A 24,829-nucleotide genomic window follows, 5' to 3' on the forward strand; every position below is an offset into this window, starting at 1 on the left:
CTATTGGGTGAATCCTTTCAGAGGACTCTCTATAGTAGACTCTCATCCTCATCCTGTTTCCTCTCTTCCATCTATTCTGGTGTCTATCCAGTTTGCCATTCTGAATGAGATTTAAGCATCCTCCCTAGGGTCCTCCTTAGTGTTTCTCTTCTTTAGATCTGTAGATGGCTGTCCTATATTATATGGCTAATAGTCATTTATTAGTTAATATATACCATGCCTGTCTTTCTGTTTCTGGGTTACCTTACTCAGGATGATCTTGGCTAGTTCCATCCATTTGCCTGCAAATTTTATGATTTCCTTGTTCTTAATAGCTGAGTAGTATTATATTGTGTAGATGTATTACAATTTCTGTATCCATTCCTCCATTGAGGGACATCCAGGTTGTTTCCAGATTCTGGCTAATACAAACAAAGCTCCTAAGAACATAGTTGACAAATGTCCTTATTGAATGGTGGGACATCTTTTGGGTATATGCTCAGGAGTGGTATAGCTGGATCTTGAGGTAGTGTTATTCCCAATTTTCTAAGAAAGCACCAGATTTATTTCCAAAGTGGTTGTACAAGTTTACATTCTCACCAGCAATGGAAGAGGGTTCCCCTTTCTCCATTCTCTCCAGCATATGTTGTTACTTGAGTTTTTTATCTTAGCCATTCTGATAGGTGTAAGATGGAATCTCAGAATTGTTTTGATTTGCATTTCACTGATGACAGGATATTGAACATTCTATATTCCTCTTTTGAGAATTCTCTGCTTAGTTCTGTAACCCATATTTAATTGGATTATTTGGCTTGTTGGTGTATAATTTCTTGAGTACTTTATATATTTTGGATATTAGGCCTCTATTGGATGTAGGGTTGGTGAAGATCTTTTCCCAGTCTATAGGCTGTTGTTGTTTTGTTCTGACAGTATCCTTTGCATTACAAAAGCTTTTCACTTTCACGAGGTCCCATTTTTTAATTGTAGATCTTATAGTCTGAGCTGTTGGTATTTTGTTCAGGAAATTGTCTCCCGTGCCAATGAGATTGAGGCTTTTCCCCACTTTTTCTTACAACAGATTTAGTGTGTCTGGTTTTATGTTGATATCTTTGAACACTTGGACTTTAATTTTGTTCAGGGTGATAGATATGGATCTATTTGCATTTTTCTACATGTGGACTTCCAGTTAGATAAGCACCATTTATTGAAGATGCTATCTCTTTTCCATTGTATGGTTTTGGCATCTTTGTTAAAGATCAGGTGTCCAGAGGTGTGTGGGTATATTTCTGGGTCTTCAATTTGATCCCATTGATCCAACAGTCTGTTTCTCTACCAGTACCATGCCATTTTTATTACTGTTGCTCTATAGTACAACTTGAGGTCAGGGATGAAGATACCTCCAAAAGTTCTACAGAAACTGTATTTTAAACTACTCAACTCTATTTGCTGTATAATAGAATATACTCAGAGTCTTGGTGTCAAATCTGATCAAATTGAATATGTAGATAGATCCAATGTTGGGTTACCCAGCCATTTTAGGAGGATATTAAATCTAGCTATGGGCTTCTTATTTTAAAGAGCAACTAAATTGTTACTTAATAAGTTATTACAAATATATTTGTATATATATGTATATGAATCTATACAAATTTGTGTATACATATATATACATATACATATATATGCACATACAAAGCTCACCAATTTCTTATTGTATTTTGGGTAGATTACATGTGTAAAATACTAGAATTAATATTTTACACAATAATGTAAAGTATCAGGATTGAATTTTCCTTTTTTTCCACACTTTTTTTTTTTCAAAGACAGAGTTTGTCTACGTAGCCTTGTCTGTCCTGAACCCTCACTTTGTAGACCAGGCTAACTTCAAAATCACAGCAATCCACCTGCTTTTGCCTCCCTGCATGCTAGGGTGACAAGCATGTGCCACCATACCTGACACTCTATTTTTCTTTAATCTAAGAATTAGTATAAGTTATGTGTTTGTAATATGAAGGGAAAAACCCTTTAGAAAAGTGAAAATAAGTATAATATTTTCCAAATAGAAGATGGAGTTTGAAATATCAATTTTTCACTAAAATGACTAATGTATTTTCAGGTTCTATAGATTTTTATTTTCATAAAGTTTTTGGTTATATTAAAAGATCAATGAATATCTCTACCTTATATATCTGGCTTGGAGACTAATTTATTTTCCATGAAACACTATTTTATATTGAAATTGTGAAAATGTTGACAAATTATCATAGGACATTCCAACAAAGAAAAATAATAAGGATATAAAATATGTTATTGATGTGAAACTTCCATCTACCTCAAGGCTTATTGAATACAATGAAACTTCAAAATATTTAATAGAAAATGAAATAAAAGAAAATTAATTAATGGGGTGCCGTTTAAAAGTTATTAGCAAAGTTAAACAAAGGAAAAAAAGAATAAATAGGTTTTGAATAGTTTCTTCAACTTTCGTTTTCACTGAAGCTGATTTAAATCTCAAATGAATCACTAATGAAAATTTTAATAAACAAATGACAGTCATAACTAAAAATTAACAGCTTTACCCTACTTTAGTAGAGATGTTGAGACTAAATTCTTCAAAATAATATCCAAGGAGTAAAATACAATGAATTGGCTTGGAGAGTTCAAAAATATTTAAGACATTCATGCTGAATTTGACATTATATAATTTAAGATGATAGTTTAGTTTTAAAGCTGTAGCCTTTTATTCCTGCCTTCTTTCCCCCAAAGTACTACTTGAAAAATGGTTTAGAGACTCTTTATAAGTCTCCAAAGAAACATATGTCATTCATTTGTAAGTGTGTCTGGACCAGCCAATAATACTTAAAAAGGAGACATTTCTGAATCTCCGGCTCCTTATTATCCTTGAAGTATTAAAGGCGATGTTGCTGACCTATAAAAAAGTATATTTAAAGAAGACTAGCCACTGAAAGCTAAAATACTTCTTCAAGGGCACAGTTAATCTGGAGGCAGTCATGCATCGTCATCAGGACTGTATGTTCCAGGGCACCAGAAGCCCAAAGATGAAATTTTAGAAGTCTTTTTTTTTTTTTAATTTTAAATTACAAATTATTTATTTATTTATTAAAATTTATTCACTTTGTATCCCAGCTGTAGCCCCCTCCTTCACCTCCTCACTATCCCACTCTCCCTCCCTCATCTCCTCCATGCAATCCCTCCCTCCCTCCGTTATCTCCTCCATACCTCTCTCCAAGTCCACTGATAGGGGAGGTCCTCCTCCCCTTCCGTCTGACCCTAGCCTATCAGGTCTCATCATTTTTTGCTTTTTAAAACACAACAGCATCAACAATTCCCTGAGCCTTCAAACACAGCAAATGCTTCAAACTAAGTAATAATTAGTTAGAAAAAGAGTGAAAACGCAACCAATATTTTAACAGCGTTAAAAAACTAAAAGCAAACGGTGAGAGGGAACAGGGGGCCGAAACTTACAGTTGTCGTATAAGCGGCTTCTGGATCGTCTTCCAGCACTCGGGAGAGCCCGAAGTCAGACACTTTGCACACTAAGTTGCTGTTGACCAGTATGTTCCTGGCTGCTAGGTCTCGGTGAACATATCCCATGTCAGAAAGATACTTCATGCCCGACGCGATGCCCCGCAGCATGCCGACCAACTGGATGACAGTGAAGTGCCCATCGTGCTTCTGTGAGAGAATCACGCCTGTGTGTTAGGTGACTGGTCTGAATACGGTGTGCACGCACATATGCCGTAAACTGAAGCGTGGTTCATTGTCCAGGACCTGCTGAACATGCCTCATTCTGCTGACCACTGCTGGTCTTCATAACAAAGCCCAGGACCTTGTTTGACATTTAAAGGAGGAATAGAGCTAACTAGAATGAAGAGCTAAAGAATGACAGACAGCAACAAGCCAGGTCAACCTCCTGAGAAAATTATGTGAAAGACTTAAAAAAAAAAAAAAAAGAGGAAACTGAAGTAAAATGGTGTGAGAGCAAAGACTACAGAGAATTCACAATGGACATTTTGTATTTCTAAGCCTCCCTAGGGCTGCACAAGCAGGCAGAAGGGCAGTAAAGTCTATGATTGGGAGAAATTCATGTGGTAACTAGAAATGCAGTGAAAATGGCAATCAGGCTAGGCCATTCAAAACAAACAAAAAAAAAACAAAAAACCCAAAAACAAAAACCAAAGGTATATAAACAAAAAAAAAAAATTAATTTAGGAAAGCGTCAGACAAAAATAGAATAACACAAGTAAACCGAAAAGAACTAGATTTTGTTTTCAATTACACTGGGCAAATACAAAAGAGAGTGCTTAAAGTTGACTGGGTAGCTTTGGCTGGAAGAATTATCCTAAATACTATAATGTGAACACAGCCAGGGCAGTGTTATATAATAACAATACATAACTTCTAATCCTCTCACCTAGTGTTTAAAACAATTCATAATTTACAAAAAAGCAAAAGCATTCCAATGGTATTCTGTGGGAAATGCAAGTTCAGGCAAAGTCAAATACATACAGTAGTCTTGGTGTCAGATGAGATGTGGATAGAAATAAAAAAAGAATTTATATTAATTTACTTAATTGTTTGGAAAGTGTTGTCTCCAAGTTCCAGAGAAGCAGAAGAGTTCAGTTGCGTTTTTACACCAGGCCAAATTAATTTATGAATGATATTAAAAGTAGGTTTATATACAGTAAGACATTAAGGTTATATTGTCTTTTATAGCAGAAACACACATACGAATAAATAAATTTTTCTGTGTTACAAGCTGTTGTCGTGAGTGTTTGATAAAACTACAGAGTAGCTTAGTCACAGGGTGATGAGACCGCTGACTCCCTCACAGGGACACAGCCTTCTCCACAGTACTGTCCCACTGGTTATACAGAAGAATAAGCTTGCATTACTTGGCCTGATTATAACACCCGATCTCTCTGATAGCCCTCGTATTATAGCTCCATGTTCCGGTGCAAGGTAAAGAAACAGAATGTGTGTGCATTAAAGCAGGCTCTGCTGGATAATTAGTGTGTAAGCGATAACCTAGCAAAGGAAATCCTTGGTGTTATTAGCTCTTTATGTTTCCAATCCATCTTTGCAGTCCGTCCACTATTAGATGAATTGGCCTCGGCTACCACGACTTCTACCTACCTCTCTCCTATTAGGAATTTCAAAATTTGAGAATTGAAAACATAAATTCTATTTTTTTCTGGAAAGGATTATACTACACTTTAAAAGGTAATTCTTCTTTCTCAGAAAGTAAGGTTCTCACAGATCATAGCTCTTCTCAGGCAGAATTTCTAATCAGTAGAATGAGTTCATGGTCCCTCTGAGGAAACAAAGAATGCCTCATTCTCTTTTCTGTACATGTATAGTGCTCCAATCCAGACTTTTAATAAGATTCGTGTACAAAATACACAACCAGATTCTGGACTGTTTTAATAATTGGTAATAGTTGCTCAATATTTGTTATCATTACATGGAATTTTATAATTACAATGAATCAGAATATTCTGATTCTAAAAAAAACTCTGTTGACATTCTTTACCTGTGTACATAAAGAGAAACAGATTCATGAGGCCATGTGGAAATGTAATTTACAATCTATCCTGAGGATGCCACAATGCACAGAATTATTATTTTTAAAATAATTTGCTTTTCATTAGCAATAGTGAGCTTCATTATGCCTGTACATGCACATATATCAGGTATTTTGTCGATTCTTACCCTCCTATTATGTATGCATATGGCTTGCATTCCTTTCCATTTCTGGTCCCTCCCTTACTGATCTCCACAGCCTCCCTTGTGCTGGGATTGCAAACTCAGATTTATTTGGGCATTTTATCGACTGAGCATCTTCTCCCCTCCAATACCAGCTAATTTCGTTTAACAGGATAATCTTGATCCATGTTCTGGAGTGATCACATTGGTTGCATTCTTGTTTCAAGGCTGAAGAATGTACCATTATATACATCATGTTTTCTCCTCTGTGCATGTGTTAATGGGCCCCTGTGCTGACTTTATGATGGCTCTCTTGTGAATGGTGTTGTGATAGAGGTCATAAACCCATGCAGGTATCCCTATTTGATGCTGCCTTGGAGTCTTTCGGGTTGTAACCGATGTGTGGGTTGTGTGGCAGTTCTAATTTTAATTTTTTTTTGTGAAATATCTGTACTGATTTTTTTCATAATGACTGTATTAGTTTACATTCCTAATAATGTTTTTTAAAGGTTCCATTATCACGTCATCACCAACATTATACCACGTTCTTTTCAGCAGCTTTAGTAACACAGAATTCCTCCCCTCCCAATCCCACTCTCCCTCCTCCTTCTCCAACCTTGTGCCTCCCCAAGTCCACTGATAGGGGAGGTCCTCCTCTCCTTCCCTCTGATCCTAATCTATCAGGTTTCATCAGGAGTGGCTGCATTGTCTTCTTCTGTGACTGGTAAGGCTGCACCCCTCAGGGGGAGGTGATCAGAGAGCCTGCCATTGAGTTCATGTCAGAGACAGTCCCTGTTCCCATTACCATGGAACCTACTTGGACACTGAACTGCCATGGGCTACATCTGTGCAGGGGTTCTAGGGTGTCTCCATGAATGGTCCTTGGTTGGAGTATCAGTCTCAGAAAAGACCCCTGTGCCCAGAATTTTTGGTTCTGTTGCTCTCCTTGTGGAGCTCCTGTCCCCTCAATGTCTTACTATCTCCCCCCTTTTTCATATGATTCCCTGCACTTTGCCCAAAGTTTGGCTATAAGTCACAGAATCTGCTCGAATACCCTGCAGGGTAGAGTCTTTCAGAGGCTCTCTGTGGTAGGCTCCTGTCCTGTTCCCTGTTTGCTCCCTCTTCTGATGTCTATCCTCTTTGCCTTCCTGAATGAGGAGTGAGCATCTTAGCCAGAGGCCTCCTTCTTGATTAGTTACTTTAGGTGTACAGATTTTAATATGTTTATCCTATATCATGTATCTAATATCCACTTATGAGTGAGTATATACCCTGTGTGTCTTTCTGCTTCTGGGATACCTCACTCAGGATGATCTTTTCCAGTTCCCACTATTTACCTGGAAATTTCATGATATCCTTGTTTTTTTGTTTTTTGTTTTTGATTGCTGAGTAATATTCCATTGTGTAGATGTACCATAATTTCTTCATCCATTCATCAACTGAGGGGCATCTGGGTTGTTTCCAGCTTCTGGCTATTACAAATAAAGCTTAAAGCACACATCTTAATAGAACTTAAGATTTTTTTTCATCACCCCAAGAGGACCTCATATGCACTGTCACACTCTGGTATGCTCAATAGTCCCACTACACTAGGCAACCACTAAGCTACTTTCTACCATGATGGGGTTTTGCCTGCTCTCAATATTTCCTAAGCAGAAATATGCAGCTTTTTGCAACTATCTTCTTTCATGTTGTAGCCTAATATTTCTGAGAGTCTTTCACATTGTAGCACATATCTCTGTATTGATATTATTTCTGTATTGGTACTTCTTATTCATTTTGTACTCATTTAAAAGTTGATGAATATTTGAATTCTTTCACATCTTAGTGATTAGGCATGTGAGTTTTATTATTATTATTATTTACATTTTATTAACTCTGTATCCCAGCTTATCCCATTCCCTTATTCCCTCCCAATCCCACCCACCCTCCTTCAGCCCCTCCCTGCCCCTTTCCAAGTCCACTGATTGGGGAGGACCTCCTCCCCTTTCATCTGACCCTGTTTTATCAGGCATCTTCAGGACTGGCTGCAAAGTCCTCCTCTGTGGCTTAGCAGGACTGTTCCTCCCTTGGGGGGTGGGAAGGTCAAAGAGCCTGCCATTGAGTTCCTGTTAGAAATAGTCTCTGTTCCCCTTATTATGGGAAACCAATTGGTTATTGAGCTACCACGAGCTTTGTCCGAGCAAAGGTTCTAGGTTATATCCATACATGGTCCTTGGTTGGAGAAACAGTTTCAGAAAAAAACCCTGTGCCCAGATGTATTTGGTCCTTGTGGAGCTCCTATCCTTTCCATGTCATACTAATTTTCTTAATTTTTAATGGTTTATTTTAATGTTGTTACTAACAGTTGATGAGACCTGGATGAAGTGCTTTTCTATCAACTGCATGAGTGTCATTTAAAAATTGAGACACTGGTGTGTGAAAACAGTCTGAACCACTTTGTACATGTTTTTCCCCCCCCCCCATAGGCCACATGATATTCTTTATTAATTTCTAACTCACTTGTCCAAGAATTCTTTTGGAGTACGTAAAGTCAACCTGTTTTCATAATAACAACATGACATATATCTGCCTTTTTACCAGTAGGGTTTATTTTTGTTTGAATGGCACAAAGCTCTCATAGGTAAGAGGTCAGGAGCCTAATATGAATCAAGACGGTAACCCAAACAAAAAAATGATTGCTATTTTTATGTTTCATGCTGAGAAAGCTAAAAACAGCTTTTTAAAAATCATCTTTGGTGGTAAATGGAATATTAATTTCTCCAAATCTTGTCTGTGATTACATACCCACAAGATCAAAATCTGTGGAGACAGACTAAAAGCAAGACGGGGCACAGTGGACACTAAATAGCATTATATTAAAGAATAGGACTTCAAGAGTGGGCTTGGGGTTTGGGTTTTTACAATAATCAATTTCCAATTCAGGCTGACCCTGAAAAGGTCTGGGGCCTTGGATTATACAACTTTCTACAGCCATGGTTATTTTCAAGACAGAAAGTCAAGTTAAAGACACTAACCTCTAAAGTGCCAGAATTCCCAGCACGTAGGACATTTGATCCCGAGAGCTTACCCTAAAGTGGTAGTTTTTGAATGCAAATCTTCTTTCTATAACCTATTACCCTGGCTAACTATCTGTGACAATGTCTGTATCTTTTAATGTGCCTGTTTAGCTTGGCTTCCATCCATCTATGCATCTATCCATTTTTCATAAAATATCACCCAGATGAAAGGTAAGCTCCAAAGTAATTAAATATTATTTGGTGTTGGGCCTATTTTAATTGCTACTACATTGGCCTGGAGAAAATACACAGCATTTTTAAATCACTATAAACCAGTAACAATCTTAAGTTTTGCAGGTACTTTTTCATTTAATTCTGAAAATAACTTATGAGATATAAGTGTAGTTATTATTACCATCATATACTGGTGGAATTGGGGTTATATACACTATGTTATGGCTCCCACCTCTATAGGGGATCATGTGATTGAGTGTGGGGTCAGGAATAATTGATAATAGTAAAAGGTTCAAGAATATGCAATGACAAAAAAAAAATGCAGTAAAAACAACTGTGGGACAAACCCAAGTGTTTCCTGCTGTATTTGCTCATGTTGCATAGTTGGGACTTCACTGCAGCACTGGCTTTGAACACACACATGCGCTTTGCAATACGCATGTTGTCATGCCATGCAGTGTCAGGGGATACTGCTTGAAATACATCAGCTCCTACACAAGACTCACATTATGAACTGCAATGTTTTTACTGAACATGTGATGTTTTCTGCAGCACTAAAAACATAATGCTATAATTATGAAAAACAAAGACAAAGTTTTCTTGCATAATTCTTTAGCACATAAGTATCAAACTGGCATGTTCTTGGGTTGTATTGTATTAGAATGGCTGAGTTTAAAATTTGCTAATTTTGAGGAGCGGAGGTGAGATTCATAAAGAAAACCATTTAGTGAATATTTGTTTGGAATTAGAATAGGCTTTCTAATAACATCTGAAAGGGTGCTAAAGCTACTGCCATTTTATATTACGTACTTACATGAAGTAGTACTCTCAGTATTGATGATTCTGAATCAAAATATTGATAAACTATGAAAGCATTAAGGATGCTCTGTGTCCTGTATTTTCAAGGATTTAGCAGAGTCTCAATCATTTTAAAATATTTTCAATTTTCAAAAAGTATTCAATCACTTAAAATAAATGTGCATGTTTTATGTGTATGTGCATGTGAGTGAGTACAGGCATGTAAATGACAGGCTATACATGTGGATGTTAGGGGACAATTCAAGTGTTTGTTTTCCCTTCTACCTTATTGGAAACAGGATATCTTGGTCACTTCAGTAATCACTTCAGTAATCACTTCAGCAATCACCAGGCTGTCTGGCTTATGAGCATCTTGAGATCATCTTGTCTCTTCCCCCCTCCTGTCAGAGGACCCCTGTGGGTACAGACAAATGCTACCACCTCTGGCTTCATGTGGGTTCTGGGGACCCAAACTCATTCATTACACTTGGGCGACAAGAGCTTTTCCTCCGCGCTATCTCCCCAGCACTAACGTTTAATTCCTTTACAAAATATTTACTTATTTTATGTTTACGAGTGTTTTGTCTGCGTGAATGTGTTGGCACCGTGTGCATGCCCGGTGCCTGTGGAGGTTAGAAGGGAGTGTCAAATCCCCCTTAGAACTGCAGTTAGTAATGGTTGCGCCAGCAGCGGGTGCTGGGAACTGAGCTCAGGTCTCCTCCAGGGTAACAAGTGCTGTAAACTGTTGAGCTATTGCTCCAGATCCCAAGTTCTAATTCTTTATGTGTACATAAAGAATCATATCCACTTCTTTAGTATGAAAATTTCTTTTGTCTTTAAGAAGTAATGAAATCGTGTGTGGACAAAGGTATTGATTTAGACCAACAATGCCTTCATGATTTATTATTAGTAAATGGTTGATTTCTATATTTATGTTTATATACATACACATTTAAGGTTATATAGAAGTTTCCAAGGTGAAAGGAATTTTGAGTCGAATATTTTAAGAAGCCCTGCACTAGATGAGCACGAATTATTATATACTAAAATTTTTAGAAAAAGTACTAGCCTTGTCTTTACCCATCCTGGGATAGTTCAGACAGCATTATATGGCATATTAAATTATGCCATAAAAGATCTCTGAGAGTATTAAACCAAAACCAAGAAAGCAAAAACATTCCAGAAAAATAAACAAAGGCTGTCCTATTCATCGATGTCTGGGTAAGAGGAATAGCCCAAGTTATTCAAAATGATGCACTGTACAATATTTTTTTCTAGAAATAATGTAATCGTTCTCCTAACAAAATCTGCATCACCCATTTCACTCATTGACAGCATCACTTTTAGAAATCTAGTTCAGGAATTGGCTTTCTTGAATGGCTTTCTTGAGTGGTTAATAAAAAAGTTTGAATTTAAACAAAGCCCCCCCCCCTTTTTTTAGCATCTTGTGGTGTTCTGATTGCCACTGCTGTGATATTCCTATTATTCTATATACAATAGATTGTTTTCTTACGGCTGGGCATGAGCCTTATCCCTTTCATGTAGGACTTGTATTATAGCATCCACTACGCTGACATCCTTAGTGCAGTGCTTGATAAATATTAATTCAAATTCAATTGAATTGTTTACGAGGGGTGGAGAAAAATGTGAGAACACTGAAATTTAATATCCCTGGGCTTCCTCCTGGAGATTAATCAAAAGGAAACTGTGATTTTTTTTTATATGACATATAGTTTCTTCCCCGAAAGGCAGATCCAAATGAAAGCAAGTGAAGGTGGCATATTTACACAGTGCATTTGGAACTTAGTAGCTAGAATTCTGTTTGTTTTCACCCTGTCCTTTTTTGGCTTTCTCAACCTGACTGCTGAGAAACAGGGAGTTTACCCTCTACCTGACAGGAAGGGTGAGACTGATTGGAAGGGTTTTCTGAGAGCTATACATAATAATGACTGCTATTCTGAAAGCTGCAGAGAGCTCCATCAAGCCCTCCTTCAGACCCTGGGGCACAGCATCCACTAGATCTAAGCTGTCACTGGCATGTCACATCATCTCTGCAGCAACTCCAGCTGTTTTGATGGTTTGCAAGGCCCTCCTCTGTGAGGTGTTCCCACATTAGCCTTTTCGATGCTCATTCTTAGACAGACTTCGGGTAGCTGGCCTGACCTTAGAACAAATATTGGATTAGAGTGTCATGCTATACAAAGCTATCATATAATTTTCTATTGAGCTTTGTGGTTTGGGAAATAGGTCCCAAATACGGAAAACCAAAATCTTATACTGTCATTGCCTAAGTCTCTTCAATGATAGAAGAAGATACAATGTTTCCGTAATGGATATGAAATTGTGACTGTCCTTTAGATTTTTAGTCCTCACTTCTTGTTTTGATTCATCTTTCTGTATTTACCCTTAAAAGGTGTAACTGCTAATATGCTGGGCTTATACAATTGCCTCATTAAGAAATATTGACTTTTTTACTCCCAAGACCTTTTCATGACAAATTTTGTCTTCTAGGTGACCTTTTGCACAACCTCATGCTCTGGGACAATACTCATCAAGTGTCTACTGAGGGGCAATGATTGCTTTGTCTGATAGAGGTCAATATGAAACCTGAACCAAGGGAAGTGCTTGTATTATTTGTTTCTGTATTTATGGGAGACAGAGGAAAAGAAAAGAAATAGTAAAAATAAGTGGGGTCATTTTAAATAATGATGCTAAAACAAACATGACAGAATGACTGGTGCAAAAGAGAATGGTGTAAGGAGCCCGTGAATAGTTCTTAGCACACACCAATGTCTTAGATTCAGAATGAGTTAGTTTGGCAAGATAATGGAAAGCCAAGTAGGCTTGGAGTCTGTTGCACGGGGAGAGTAAAATAGAACCTAAAAGGGTTGATAAGGTAGAGTCAGGGAGAGCCATGAAAGTCAGCATAGTCAGGCTAGAGAGATGACTTAGAGGGTAAGAGCACTGCCTGTTCTTCCAAAAGTCCTGGGTTCAAATCCCAGCAACCACATGGTAGCTCACAACCATCTAAAATGAGATCTGGTGCCCTCTTGTAGAGAGCAGGTGTGCATGCAGACAGAACCTGTATACATAATAAATAAATAAATATTAAAAAAAGAAAGTCAGGCACTGTCTCTGACAGGAACTCAGGGGCTGGCTCTTTGATTACCTCCCCCTGAGGGGGGAGCAGCCTTACCGGGCCACAGAGGAAGATACTGCAGACAGTCCTGATGAGACTTGATAGGCTAGGGTCAAATGGAAGGGGAGGAGGACCTACCCCTATCAGTGGACTTGGAGAGTGGCATGAGAGGAAATGAGGGAGGGAGGGTGAGATTGGGAGGGAATGAGAGAGGGAGATACAAAGTGATACAAAATGAGAGAGCTGGGATACAAAGTGAATAAACTGTAATTAATAAAATAAATAAATTAAAAAAGAAAGTCAGCATAGTCAAAAGTCTATTCAAAATGTAAGGAAGACTTGGAGAATGATTTCATAGTCAGAGAAGAATGCTACTTTCTTAAGAATCTTCATGTGGACAATGGAAGCTGATAGTAAGTTTGGAAGTTATTAGGATAATCCAATAGAAAGACACTGGCTTGAGTATGGTTCAAGATTTATTTTAGAAGCTGGTCAGTAAAGTCTGCAATGAACTGAACAGAAGAGAACCCTGGTTAAGAAGTCTTCTATGGAACAGAACTTACCTTGTCATGTTTATCCTTATCCTCTAAGGGCCTACCACCATGGTTGGCAAGTGACAGCTACTCAAGAGATAGCCACTGAATTAGAGGGAGAAGCCATTCAAGCCCACAGTAAGTAGTAAGATATGTTTCCTGAACTATTTTTTTTCTTGAACTATTTTTTAAAAGGAAAATCAGCTTTGCTAGGATTTTCCCCAAGTATATGATATGCGAAAAGGCTTTGAAATGCTGATTATACTTGGAGATACCTCCACTTTTGAAAACTAGATTCTTTGACTATAAATAACCAATCTTTGCATTTCTGCTATAGAATTAGAAAAGGGGGGATAGATATCATCTGATATTTCTGCTCTATATTTTGGTGGCTTATTACTGAAGAATCTTGGTAACACTGAGCCCGCCAACCAGATAGCATTAGAGACTACCAAAGATCTGAGTACCATAGTTTATCAATCAATGTTCTCAAGCTCTTGTTGAAATGTGTGCATTGCTCAATAAAAGGTAGATCAGGCTAGTGATTCATGACCTATAAAGGCTAACTATGAGTAATAACATGACATCCAGTTGATGACAAGCTAGTTCTCTTGAGCAGAAATACTAAAATTATACATTATTCATGGAACACATGTTAACAAAGGATACAATTTTCAGCACAAGGCCTTGGTTACCTACAAGGAATAAATCACACATATAGTGTAATAAAAACTACTGGATAATGGCATTGTAAGGTCTAAAGAGAAGTTATTAAAGTTTGTTTCATGTGTATGTTAGAACACGTTTTAGCTCACATACTACAAGTTACATAAAATGGTTGTAACCTTTTAAAACATACCACAGTGGAGTTTTCTTTCAACCACAAAGGGAGACAAATGCAGCCAGTCCTGATGAGACCTGATAGGCAAGAGTCAGATGGAAGGGAAGTGGATCTCCCCTATCAGTAGACTGGGGGAGGAGCATGAGAAGAGAAGGAGGGAGGGTGATATTGGGAGAGGATAGGAAGGAGGCTATAGCTGGGATACAAAGTGAGTAAGTTTAAATTAATCAAGTAATTAATTAATTAAAAAGAATGAAGCTATGCTGTTTGCTGGAAACAGGGTCATCATAGTAACTAAATTAAGTCAGTCTTAGAGAGACAAATTCACATTTCTTCATGATTTGTTCATTCTAGATTTAAGTAGTTACATAAGGTTATACATGAACAGATAATATGAAAGCAAAATCAAAACTGTCTATTGGAAGAGGGAGGGATGAGAAAGGAGAGAGTATGTGGATGCTAGGAGGAATGTGTTCAAAGTATATTATATACTTACAAAAAATGAAGCTAAATAATAAAAATGTTAAAAAGCATACAAAACCAAACCAAATCATAATGGCAATTAGAAGGTTAAGACCAGGAAAAATTATTATAGCCAAACTCTGGCTTAAGCAGCAACATGGCTGTATGAGAAATGGTGTATAGGAAACTCAAGCCAGTGCTGTTCTTTATGTGAAGAACCTATGGTCAATGAGCTAGCGGACCTTAAAGATAATCTCTTGTTATTTTGCTAAATAGCCACAGTAACTGATCACATCTTAATGAGGATCTCTGTACTCATAGACCCATGAAGCTCTCAGTACTCATCTGAGAAGCTCCTTTTAGCAGTGGGTGGCAGTTAAGATGGAGATTTACAGACAGTAGGAGTGCAGAGAACAAGTGTCTGTGGAGAACTCAGGCACAAATGGGACACACATATCATACTTCTTCCTCTCAGGGCCCAGGGACCATCCAGGAACAGAGTGCTGAAAGATGACAAAAGGCAGTGTTTGAGGAGGATCAGGACAAAGCGTCTTCTGGACAGGACAGGATTATTGCACTCAGGATTATATGAACTCATTGCAGTCATGGTTAACGACACAATACTTATACAGTCAACATTTCAGCAGGCACAGAGGAAGGACTCAGCAAGGCTCCGCTTGAGGAACTACTGACAGTTGAGGCTGCTTGGAGAGGAAAATCAGTTTTCTTGAGTGGTGCTGCACATTGTAGGCTTTGGCCCTGCTGATGGTCCAACACCAATAAGAGTTTGGACAGTATTAACTAGACTCGGTGAGTTACATCAACAAAAGAATAGAATAAGTAGTTTTGGGGCCAGGAGCGTGGAGGAGTTGGAGACAGTGAGTGGGGAGTGAATAAGATAAAAGTGTATTGTAGTCAAGCATCGAATTCTGTGGGCTGTCCAATCCTAACTGATGCATTTTTGATGCAACTCCTATACATAAGGCTCAGGGAAAATCACAGAACAATTGTAACGATTCAGAGGATTAGAATATCTGTTGCTAGGTAGCATTCTTTGGGTATGGCAGGTATAAATGAGCCCATGATATCTCAACAGTGTGGTTGACTTAGCAAAACTGGCATTACGACAAGAGTTTACATGCCACTGTGGAAGGGGAAATTCTACATGGTTCTACCTCAGATGAAAAGCTCCAGATGGTCAATGGTTACCGAGAGAGGTTTCTAAAAGGGAACAGAAATGATACTACAAAGGTTGTTCAATTCAAAGTGATTAGCCTGGGATACATATACATCTAAGCAACAGTAAATAGATTCAATAGGTGGCATATACAAGCATGCATATATACACATGCATTTAGGTACATATATATTAACATGTACAAACATGTAACAATAATAGAGATCCTGAATTTAGTAAGGAGCCCACAGAAGGGATTGAAAAGAGATGGACGTGTAGTGTAGAATCAATGCTCACATATGAAGTTCTCAAACAATGAAATTATGAAATAAAATAAAAATTCTTAAAGAATAAATGAAACTGTAATAATTTAAAAAAAAAGCAAAAGAAAGAAGTGGTTTACAAAGCTGGTATAGAAACCTAAACACCATCATCTTTCTCTCCTCTGCTTCTGTGTTTAGCAGATGCTACCATGAGAAAACAAGGTTGTCATCAGATCGTTGAGCCAGACAGGACTCCTAGTGGAAGGAATGAAGGACCAAACTACCCACAAAAACTTCTACCCCAAATTTTGCTGTGTGTATAAGATGTGCATGGATAAAGACAGAACAGAGATTGAGGGAACTTTCTGGCACAACCCGAGACCCACACCAAGCGAAAGAACCAATCGCTGACACTATTAAAGACATTCTACAATGCTTGAAGACGGTTGTCTAGCATAGCTGTCATCTGAGCAGCTCTATACAATGGATCAAAGCACATGCTGAGACTAACAGTCAAACACTGGGTGGAACACAGGGAGCCTTATGGAAGAGTTGGATGAAGAACAGAAGGACCTGGAGGGTACAGCAACTATACAAGAAGACCAACAGAGCCAATAAACCTGGACCCAGGGTCCTTGTGGAGACTAAAGCACCAACCAAGGACCATGGATGAACTGGACCTAGGTCCCTTACACATATGTACCCATTGGGCAGCTTGGTCTTTATGTGGGATCCCTAGTAAAGAGAGTAAAGGGTAGGAGGTTGGGGGATGTCTGGAATGGACTCTGTTGCCTGCTTTTCAATCACTACCCCCTGGCATGACTGCTTTGCAGGCCACCAAGGAAGAGGATAAGCTCAGTCCTGATGTGGTTTGGTGTGGTAGGGTGGGATGGTGGAGGAGTTTCCCTTTTCTGAGGGGTAGGGAAGAAGGGATAGAAGAAGGGAGAAAGGGTCAGACCAGAAGGAGTGGAGGAAGGGGGCTACAACTAATACGCAAAGTGAATAAATAAATAAATTAAAAAATAAAATAGGAATGATTTAATTCTGCCATCTCAGTAGATGCTGAAAATATCTATACAAATGAGTAGATGAGAGCTTTGCTCTGAGTCAGATGAAGTTAAAAGTGATTGAAAATGATGGAGGAAAAGTGGAGAAAGTTTAGGCCTTGGAGAATAAGGGCACGGAGAAGTTGTGTTACTATAGGGAATTTACAGCGGTAAGAATTGAGTATTTGTACATGGTACTGGCATAGAAACTGACTGGTGGATCAATGGAATTGAAAAGAAGACCCTGAAATAAACCTACAAACTTATGGACACCTGATTTTTGACAAAGATGCCAAAACCATACAATGGAAAAAAGACAGCATCTTCCACAAATGGTGCTGGTCTAACTGGATGTCCACATGTAGAAAAATGCAAATAGATCCATATTTATCACTCTGCATGAAACTAAAGTACAAGGGGATCTAAGACCTCAATATAAAATCAAACCCACTAAACCTGTTAGAAGAAAAAGTGGGGAAGAGCCTTGAACTCATTGGCACAGGAGACAACTTCCTGAACAGAATACCAACAGCACAGGCTTTAAGAGCAACAATCAATAAATGGGACCTCATGAAACTGAAAAACTTCTGTAAGGCAAAGGATACTGTTGTCAAAACAAAATGACTGCCTACAGATTGGAAAAGGATCTTCACCAATCCTATATGTGACAGAAGGCTAATAACCAAAATACACAAAGAACTCAAGAAGTTAAACAGCAACAAATCAAGTAATCCAATTTAAAAAATGGGGTACAAAGCTAAACAGAGACTTCTCAAGAGAGGAATATCGAATGGCAGAGAAACACTTTAAAAAAGCTCAATGTCTTTAGACATCAGGGAAATGCAAATAAAAATAACCCTGAGATTTCACCTTACACCCATCAGAATGGCTAAGATTGAAACCTTGAGCTGGAAAGGATTTGGAGAAAGGAGAACCCTTCTCCATTGCTGGTGGCAATGTAAATTTGTACAACCACTTTGGAAATCAATCTGGTGCTTTCTCAGACAATTAGAAATAGTGCTACCTCAAGATGCAGCTATACCACTCCTAGGCATATATCTAAAACATGCTCAAGGATACAACAAGGACGTTTTCTCAACCATGTTCATAACAGCTCTATTTGTAATAGCCAGAAACTGGAAACAACCCAGATGCCCCTCAGTTGAGGAATGGATACAGAAATTGTACACAATGGAATGGTACTTAGCAATTAAAATCAAGGAAATCGTGAAATTTGCAGGCAAGTGGTGGGAACTGGAAAAGATAATCCTGAGTGAGGTATCCCAGAATTAGAAAGACACACATGGTATGTACTCACTCATAAGTGGATATTAGATACATAATATAGGATAAACATACTAAAATCTGTACACCTAAGGAAGCTAAGATGCTCAATCCCTATTCAGAAATGGACATAGGAGGAGGAAGAAAACAGGGAACAGGACAGGAGTCTACCACAGAGGGCCTCTGAAAGACTATCCTGCAGGGTATCAAAGCAGATGCTGAGACTCATAGCCAAACTTTGGGCAGAGTGCAAGGAATCTTATGAATGAAGAGGAAGATAGAAAGACCTGGAGGGGACAGGAGCTCCACAAGGAGAGGAACAGAACCAAAAAAAAAAAAAAAAAATGGATACAGGGTTGTTTTCTGAGACTGATACTCCAAGCAAGGACCATTCATGGAATTAACCTAGAACCCCTGCACAGATGTAGCCCATGGCAGTTCAGTGTCCAAGTGTGTACCCTAGTAAGGGGAACAGGGATTGTCTCTGACATGAACTGATTGGCCTGCTCTTTGATCACCACCCCCTCAGGGGGTACAGCCTTATCAGGCCACAGAAGAAGACAATGCAGCCACTCCTGATGAGACCCGATAGATTAGGATAAGAGGGAAGAAGGACCTCCCCTATCAATGCACTGGGGGAGGGGCATGGGTAGAGAAGAAGGAGGGTAGGATTGGGAGGGGAAGAGGGCAGCAGCTACATGTGGTATACAAAGTGAATAAAGTGTAATTAATAAAAAAATAAAATAAAGAGAAAAAATTGAGTATTTGAGGATCTGGGTACTGGACTTGAAGACAAACCTATAAGACCAAAAATAAAAAATAAATAAAGAGAAAAGAAAAGAAAAACAATTTGCTGAGGTAGAGTTGTATAGAAGGGAGGAAAGAATTTTCTTCCCTTCCTTTATAGGAAACTCCTGTCTCTATTTCCTATCGGATGTTACATCTTTTAGCTGGACAGTGTGTAAAAGAGACTTTCATGGGTCCATTTAGGGACTTAAGTGATGCCTTTAAAAGAAAAATTTTAGGAAATTGCATTATGAGTTATGAACAGTCTATAGGTGACTTCAATGAAGACAGACCATGGAGGAATACTTTTATGACTAAAGTTTAAAGTTAAAATCTAGTGCTGATATGTTTCTAAATCAGAAAGTTGGCCATGTTATGACAATTTAGGATGCTGTTGAATGTGTAAGGATATGGCTAGAAATTATTTGTAGGTTTGAAAGACCAATAGAATAATAATTGAAAAAAGTCAATATCTGTTTTCTACTGAAAAATCTGTTGACTTTTTTGTAGTTTTCTTATTGAAAGTCTTATAATTTTATTAATGATTAATAAATAATTCAAACCATTCCTTGGTAGTCATAATTTTAACTTACACTAGAAAGAAGATAGCAGATAGAATCAGAAATTTTAATCATATAGACACTAAAAGTCATTTTTTTTTCCTATTCCTTCAGAATCTAGAAAGAAAAGCAGATACAGATTTGTGAAGCATGGAAGCTAGATTTTAAAATTACACTTAAAAAATAAAATGGATGTGAGTATAACAGAGCTTAAGATTTTCAAGCTTACCACTGAACTTGGGAAATTTTAAAAAACTTTTTGGTAAGCTTTTCATGAACATAATATATATATAACTTACTGTGTACAGCTTCTATATGCATCCAAGAATATTTAAAGTTGTTTGAGCTAGTATTTGGGTCAGAGAATGATTGAAGTGCAACAATAATGCTCTGGGAAGGATTTATAGAATGTATTTGTGCATGTTTGCATAGAACTCAATATGTAGTTATATAATCCAGAGTCTCCTGAATGATTGAAACCTAGAAAGATCACAGACAAGTGCAGCTAGGTACATGAAATATTTCTATTTACAAATACGTTTGCATTTTATGTCAGTTAAAAAGTACCCCAGCCACAACAGCTAAGATTAAGAAAACTGATAGGGCTAAACAGGTGTCTCAATAGTTAGAGCAGCAACTGTTCTTTTAGATGACATGGCTTCAACTAACAGTACCTAAATGGTGGCTCACGACCATCTTTCGCTCCAGTTCCAGGGTATGCAATGCTCCTTCTGCCATCCTTGCACACTAGCCATATACTTGGTGAACAGATATGAATGCAGATGAAACACCAGTACATAAACAGATCTAAGAAAAACTGAAAAGAACTGAAAGAAAACAACAATCAGCGCTGCTGAGAATGCAGGGAAAGGGAAACCCTCTTTCGCTGTTGGTGGCTTTGTAAACTAGAGCAGTCATTATGGAAATCGGTGGGAGAGAATCGCCAAAAAGTTGAAAATTATCTGCATTATGATCCAGGTATACTGCTCCGTGGCATATGCCCAAAGGACTTGATATCCTTCTTCAGAGATCCTTGCTCATTTGTGCTTGTTGCCTTTCCTTCATAATAACCAGGAAATGGAAGCTTTCTAACTGTCCCACCAGTTTATAAATGAATAATAAAAATGTGATCCATATTCACAATGGAATTATATTCAACTGTAATGAAAAAGGAAGCCATGAAATCTTCAGGTACGTGAATGGAACTGGAAAATATTATACCCAGTGAAGTGACCCAGACCTGGAAAAATAAATATACAGACACAGGATGTTCCCTCCCTTTCTAGCTTTAACATTTTGAGGACTTTGTATGTGAGTACTGTATTTACATAATTTCCTCCGCTCCCTTTCAAATTCACGACATTGTCACCATTATTGTTAAATGCAGCCTCCTGTCATGTTTGGAAGATATATCACGGTACATTTTGTTGTCTTCAGACTATTACAGCCTTTGATCCCCATCTTCCCTGACTTCCCCTGAGCTTTAGGTATAGGTGTTGTATCTAAAATGTATCCATTAAGATTGAGTTACCTATGGTCACTTATTCTCTGAACTTTGACCAGTTGTGGATCTCTACAATAGTCATCATCTGATGCAAAAGAAAGAGAGTTACACTTGAGTGTGTATACAAGGGTAAGTATTTATAATGCAGTGAGAAGTTATATTGTTTTAAGAAAATGGCAATAGTGGGTTCTCTTCCCAGTCTTTACCTCTCCAGTAAAGGGTATGTTAGCTGCATTTACAGAACCCTGCATGGATTTTCTACTGACTGGGCCTTTGGCAAACCAGATGTCAGTTTACTTCAAGATAAAAATGCTAACTTTTACTCTGGGCATTATTTTATTTTAGTTGACTCCTAGAAACTGAGATCAAACCCAATTTCCTTAGACATTGTAGGTTTTACACGTAGGAAGTGTTATTCATTGCTATTCTCCCTTGCAGCTTGCATAGCATCTCTGGATACCACGAGCCAGGTCTGAAGGACAGTCAGTTCTAGCTTGATTCTTCCAAATTCTGTGTTCAAGTATGTGGTGTCTTGAACAACAGCATCATACCTTCAAGTTCTAGGAAGTGAACAGTAATATCTTATCTTGTTTGATGAATTTCTCGGACTATCTCTGACCAACAACTTAAGGGAAGGTTTTCCATGACTGAAATTTTTTTTTGTTAGATATTCTCTGCCTTTTAGAGAAAGCTTATCAGCCTGCTTGAAGTAACTTGGAGAATCTATATGTGTGTGTGTATATATATATATATGAGAATATATATATATATTCTCCAAGTTACTTCAAGCAGGCTGATATATATATATACACATACATATATATACACACATATATATGTACACATATACATATATACATATATGTACACATACATATATACATATGTACATATATGCATATGCTCCAAGTTATTTATACATATATATATGCATACATATATATACATAAATATGTATATACAAATATATGTACATATATATATGTATAGGTGTGCTCACACACATTAATGTGTTTTTAATTAAACAAAACAAAATGCTTTTCTTGCCTTTTCCAACATTTCTTGGTCATTTATCTTTATTTCCTCTCCATCTTTATTTCCCATTCCCTCCGTCCCCAGTCAGTCTCCTGTCTCATCTCTAGAAAGGACGTTCTCACCCATTTGTGGACCATCGCTGCATATATTAGATTTGAGTGTATAACCAAAAGGAGAAAGTACAAAGGAACAAGGACATGAGAACAAGGACAAAGAGCTCTAGAGAGTGGTGATAACAGGCTCAGGGTGCTGCTATGAATGGGCAAAGGAGGGAAAACGGTGGGCAGAAAACACACACACACATGTATATATAATACTGCAGTTACCACCCATGAAGAGATAATGTTCTCCTCTGGAGTCATACAGTATCTAACAAAAATACCAATGCCAGGCAAAAGATACCTTTCTTCAAAGTGTTGATCAGGGGAGTCCCTAAAACAATACAGAATACTGCTATTGCCCTGAGTTACTCCTGTAAACTGAGCTCAAACCCCGTTTTCTTAGACATCGCATATTTTTTGTCAGAAAAATTGGAGAAAGCAAGCCGATAATGACCTAGGATCTTCATCCTGGAAAGCCAATTATTATAGTATCATAAAGTAGTATGTAAGCAGCTAAAGGCAAGGTGGTCACAGTCCTACACAGCTGAAAGCCTCTGGGCCACAACAGTGACCCACCTGCCAGGATATTTTCAATGGTGCGATAGTGGCCGATGTTTTATGGGTAACCAAAGGGCCATCTAACTGGACCTAAGGCCTACCGGGATTAGAGAACTCATGTCTTTTTCTGTAGACCCTTATAAGAAGGCTGAAGAGGTCATTACTGCAGAGGAGAACCTTTGACTGTTATCTTGTCAAATGACTATAGCTTTCAACTGTATTCTAAATTTTCCTATATGCCCACAGATAAGTGCAGCTTTCACCCCTTATCACAGAAGCCTTTTTTGTCCAACAGATGGAGGCTGATACAGCGTTCCATAACTAGTCAAAATATAGAACATAAGTGTCTGTGTGGTTCCCAGTGCAACTGGGGACATCTATAACACAAATCCGACACCTAAGGCTGAAGGAACAGCCTGGAAGAGGGAGGCAAGAAATTATGAAATTCAGAAGACCAGGATAGATGCTCCACACTAGTGTCTGCTGGACTTGAGAGAGATGTTGTAACTACGAATTTTCCACAATATGGTTGTCTGCCCACAACATGTACAATACCACAGCAGTCAACATATCAGTACAGATGGGAAGATTTCCCACAATGCAAAACTTCTAGAAGAAGAGTTACAGATAGCCAGTGGCTGCTGAGGTCGGGAGGATTAGATTTCTTTGAGAATGAGCTGGCTGATAGTTTCCCCCAGCCTTAAATAATCAGCCCTAGTGCATGTACTCATAGGAAACAATGACTGGGTTCAGTGGGTCGCATGTGCGAATAAATATTTCAAGTAATAATTACAGAAGAGGTCATGAATTCGAGAGGGAATGTAGATGACTCAGGAGGAGTTGGGGAGGGGAAAGGAAAGTGGAAATGATATATTAGAGTATTACAGTACTCTGCTACGAAATTCCCAGAAAAGTTAAGATGATCCACAAAATTCTTACATGTAAAATAAGAAATACATTCCAGACTAATAAAGGCCTAATTTCATAGTAACGGGATAAATAATACTACATACTACAACACTAAAATTTTTTATGAGATAATTTTGGGCTATTAGCTATTGATACTTTAACACTTAATTAGCAAACAAAAAATTATGTCAAGTAAGAAGTGTCAGTGAAATCCCTGATTTTGTATAAATTGAAAAATATATAAAGTCACACGGGGACTTAAGATGTCAAAGAAGGCTAAGAAAGATCTATTCCATCTAAAAGAAAGTAAAAGGAACCAGAAAGTCAAGCCAGCCTTGTATAGGTTTTAGTATACCATGCTTTCCATAACTGAATAATTATTGTCATGGAAATTTTAGATCTATTTTATTGCTAAGTTGGAATAGACAAGTTAAATAATAACATTGTTCTGCATGAAGTTTCATCTCTTTCCTCTTAAAATTAATTAAGATGATATTCAACTATAACTTTTATGGTTTGAGACATTATTAGTGAGTAAGTGTGGTTTTTTCACTGTTGAACACAAAATGATGGCAATGCAGATTAATTTCATTCTTGTGCCTCTGCATGACTATAATCAGACACATACAATTTTCAGAAAAGCGTGCTAATAAAATTCAGCTCTCATTATTAATAAATAACAAGCATAAGGTAAAATGCCATCTTTACTAGATTTATAATTTGAGAACATGAATATTTAAAAGCTCCCTTTAATTTTTTAAATTAATATTTGCTTTGCATTTGTTCAAGGAGCACTTCAAATGACTCACATTGCTTTTGAAATGCTGATATGAGTGCATATGTATTATTAAATACTCATATTCCTGAGGTATATCTAGGTCCTTTTAATGGTAG

The 24,829-nt window shown here is 37.8% G+C and overlaps 1 protein-coding gene across 7 annotated transcripts in view; it reads right to left on the bottom strand.

Moving 5' to 3' along the window:
* Epha6 (EPH receptor A6) overlaps positions 1-24,829 on the bottom strand; it is a 955,104-nt gene that overhangs the window by 130,957 nt on the left and 799,318 nt on the right. For 6 of the 7 annotated variants that reach the window (XM_060370600.1, XM_060370599.1, XM_060370598.1 and 3 more), the window contains one exon: positions 3,466-3,675. The exons of the other annotated variant lie outside the window; for it this stretch is intronic. In XM_060370600.1, the coding sequence (XP_060226583.1) occupies positions 3,466-3,675 (210 nt within the window). The remainder of the gene's footprint in view (positions 1-3,465; positions 3,676-24,829) is intronic. 7 annotated transcript variants of the gene reach the window in all.

Source organism: Meriones unguiculatus, chromosome 17 (genome assembly GCF_030254825.1).
Source record: "Meriones unguiculatus strain TT.TT164.6M chromosome 17, Bangor_MerUng_6.1, whole genome shotgun sequence".
NCBI classification, from domain to species: Eukaryota; Metazoa; Chordata; class Mammalia; order Rodentia; family Muridae; genus Meriones; species Meriones unguiculatus.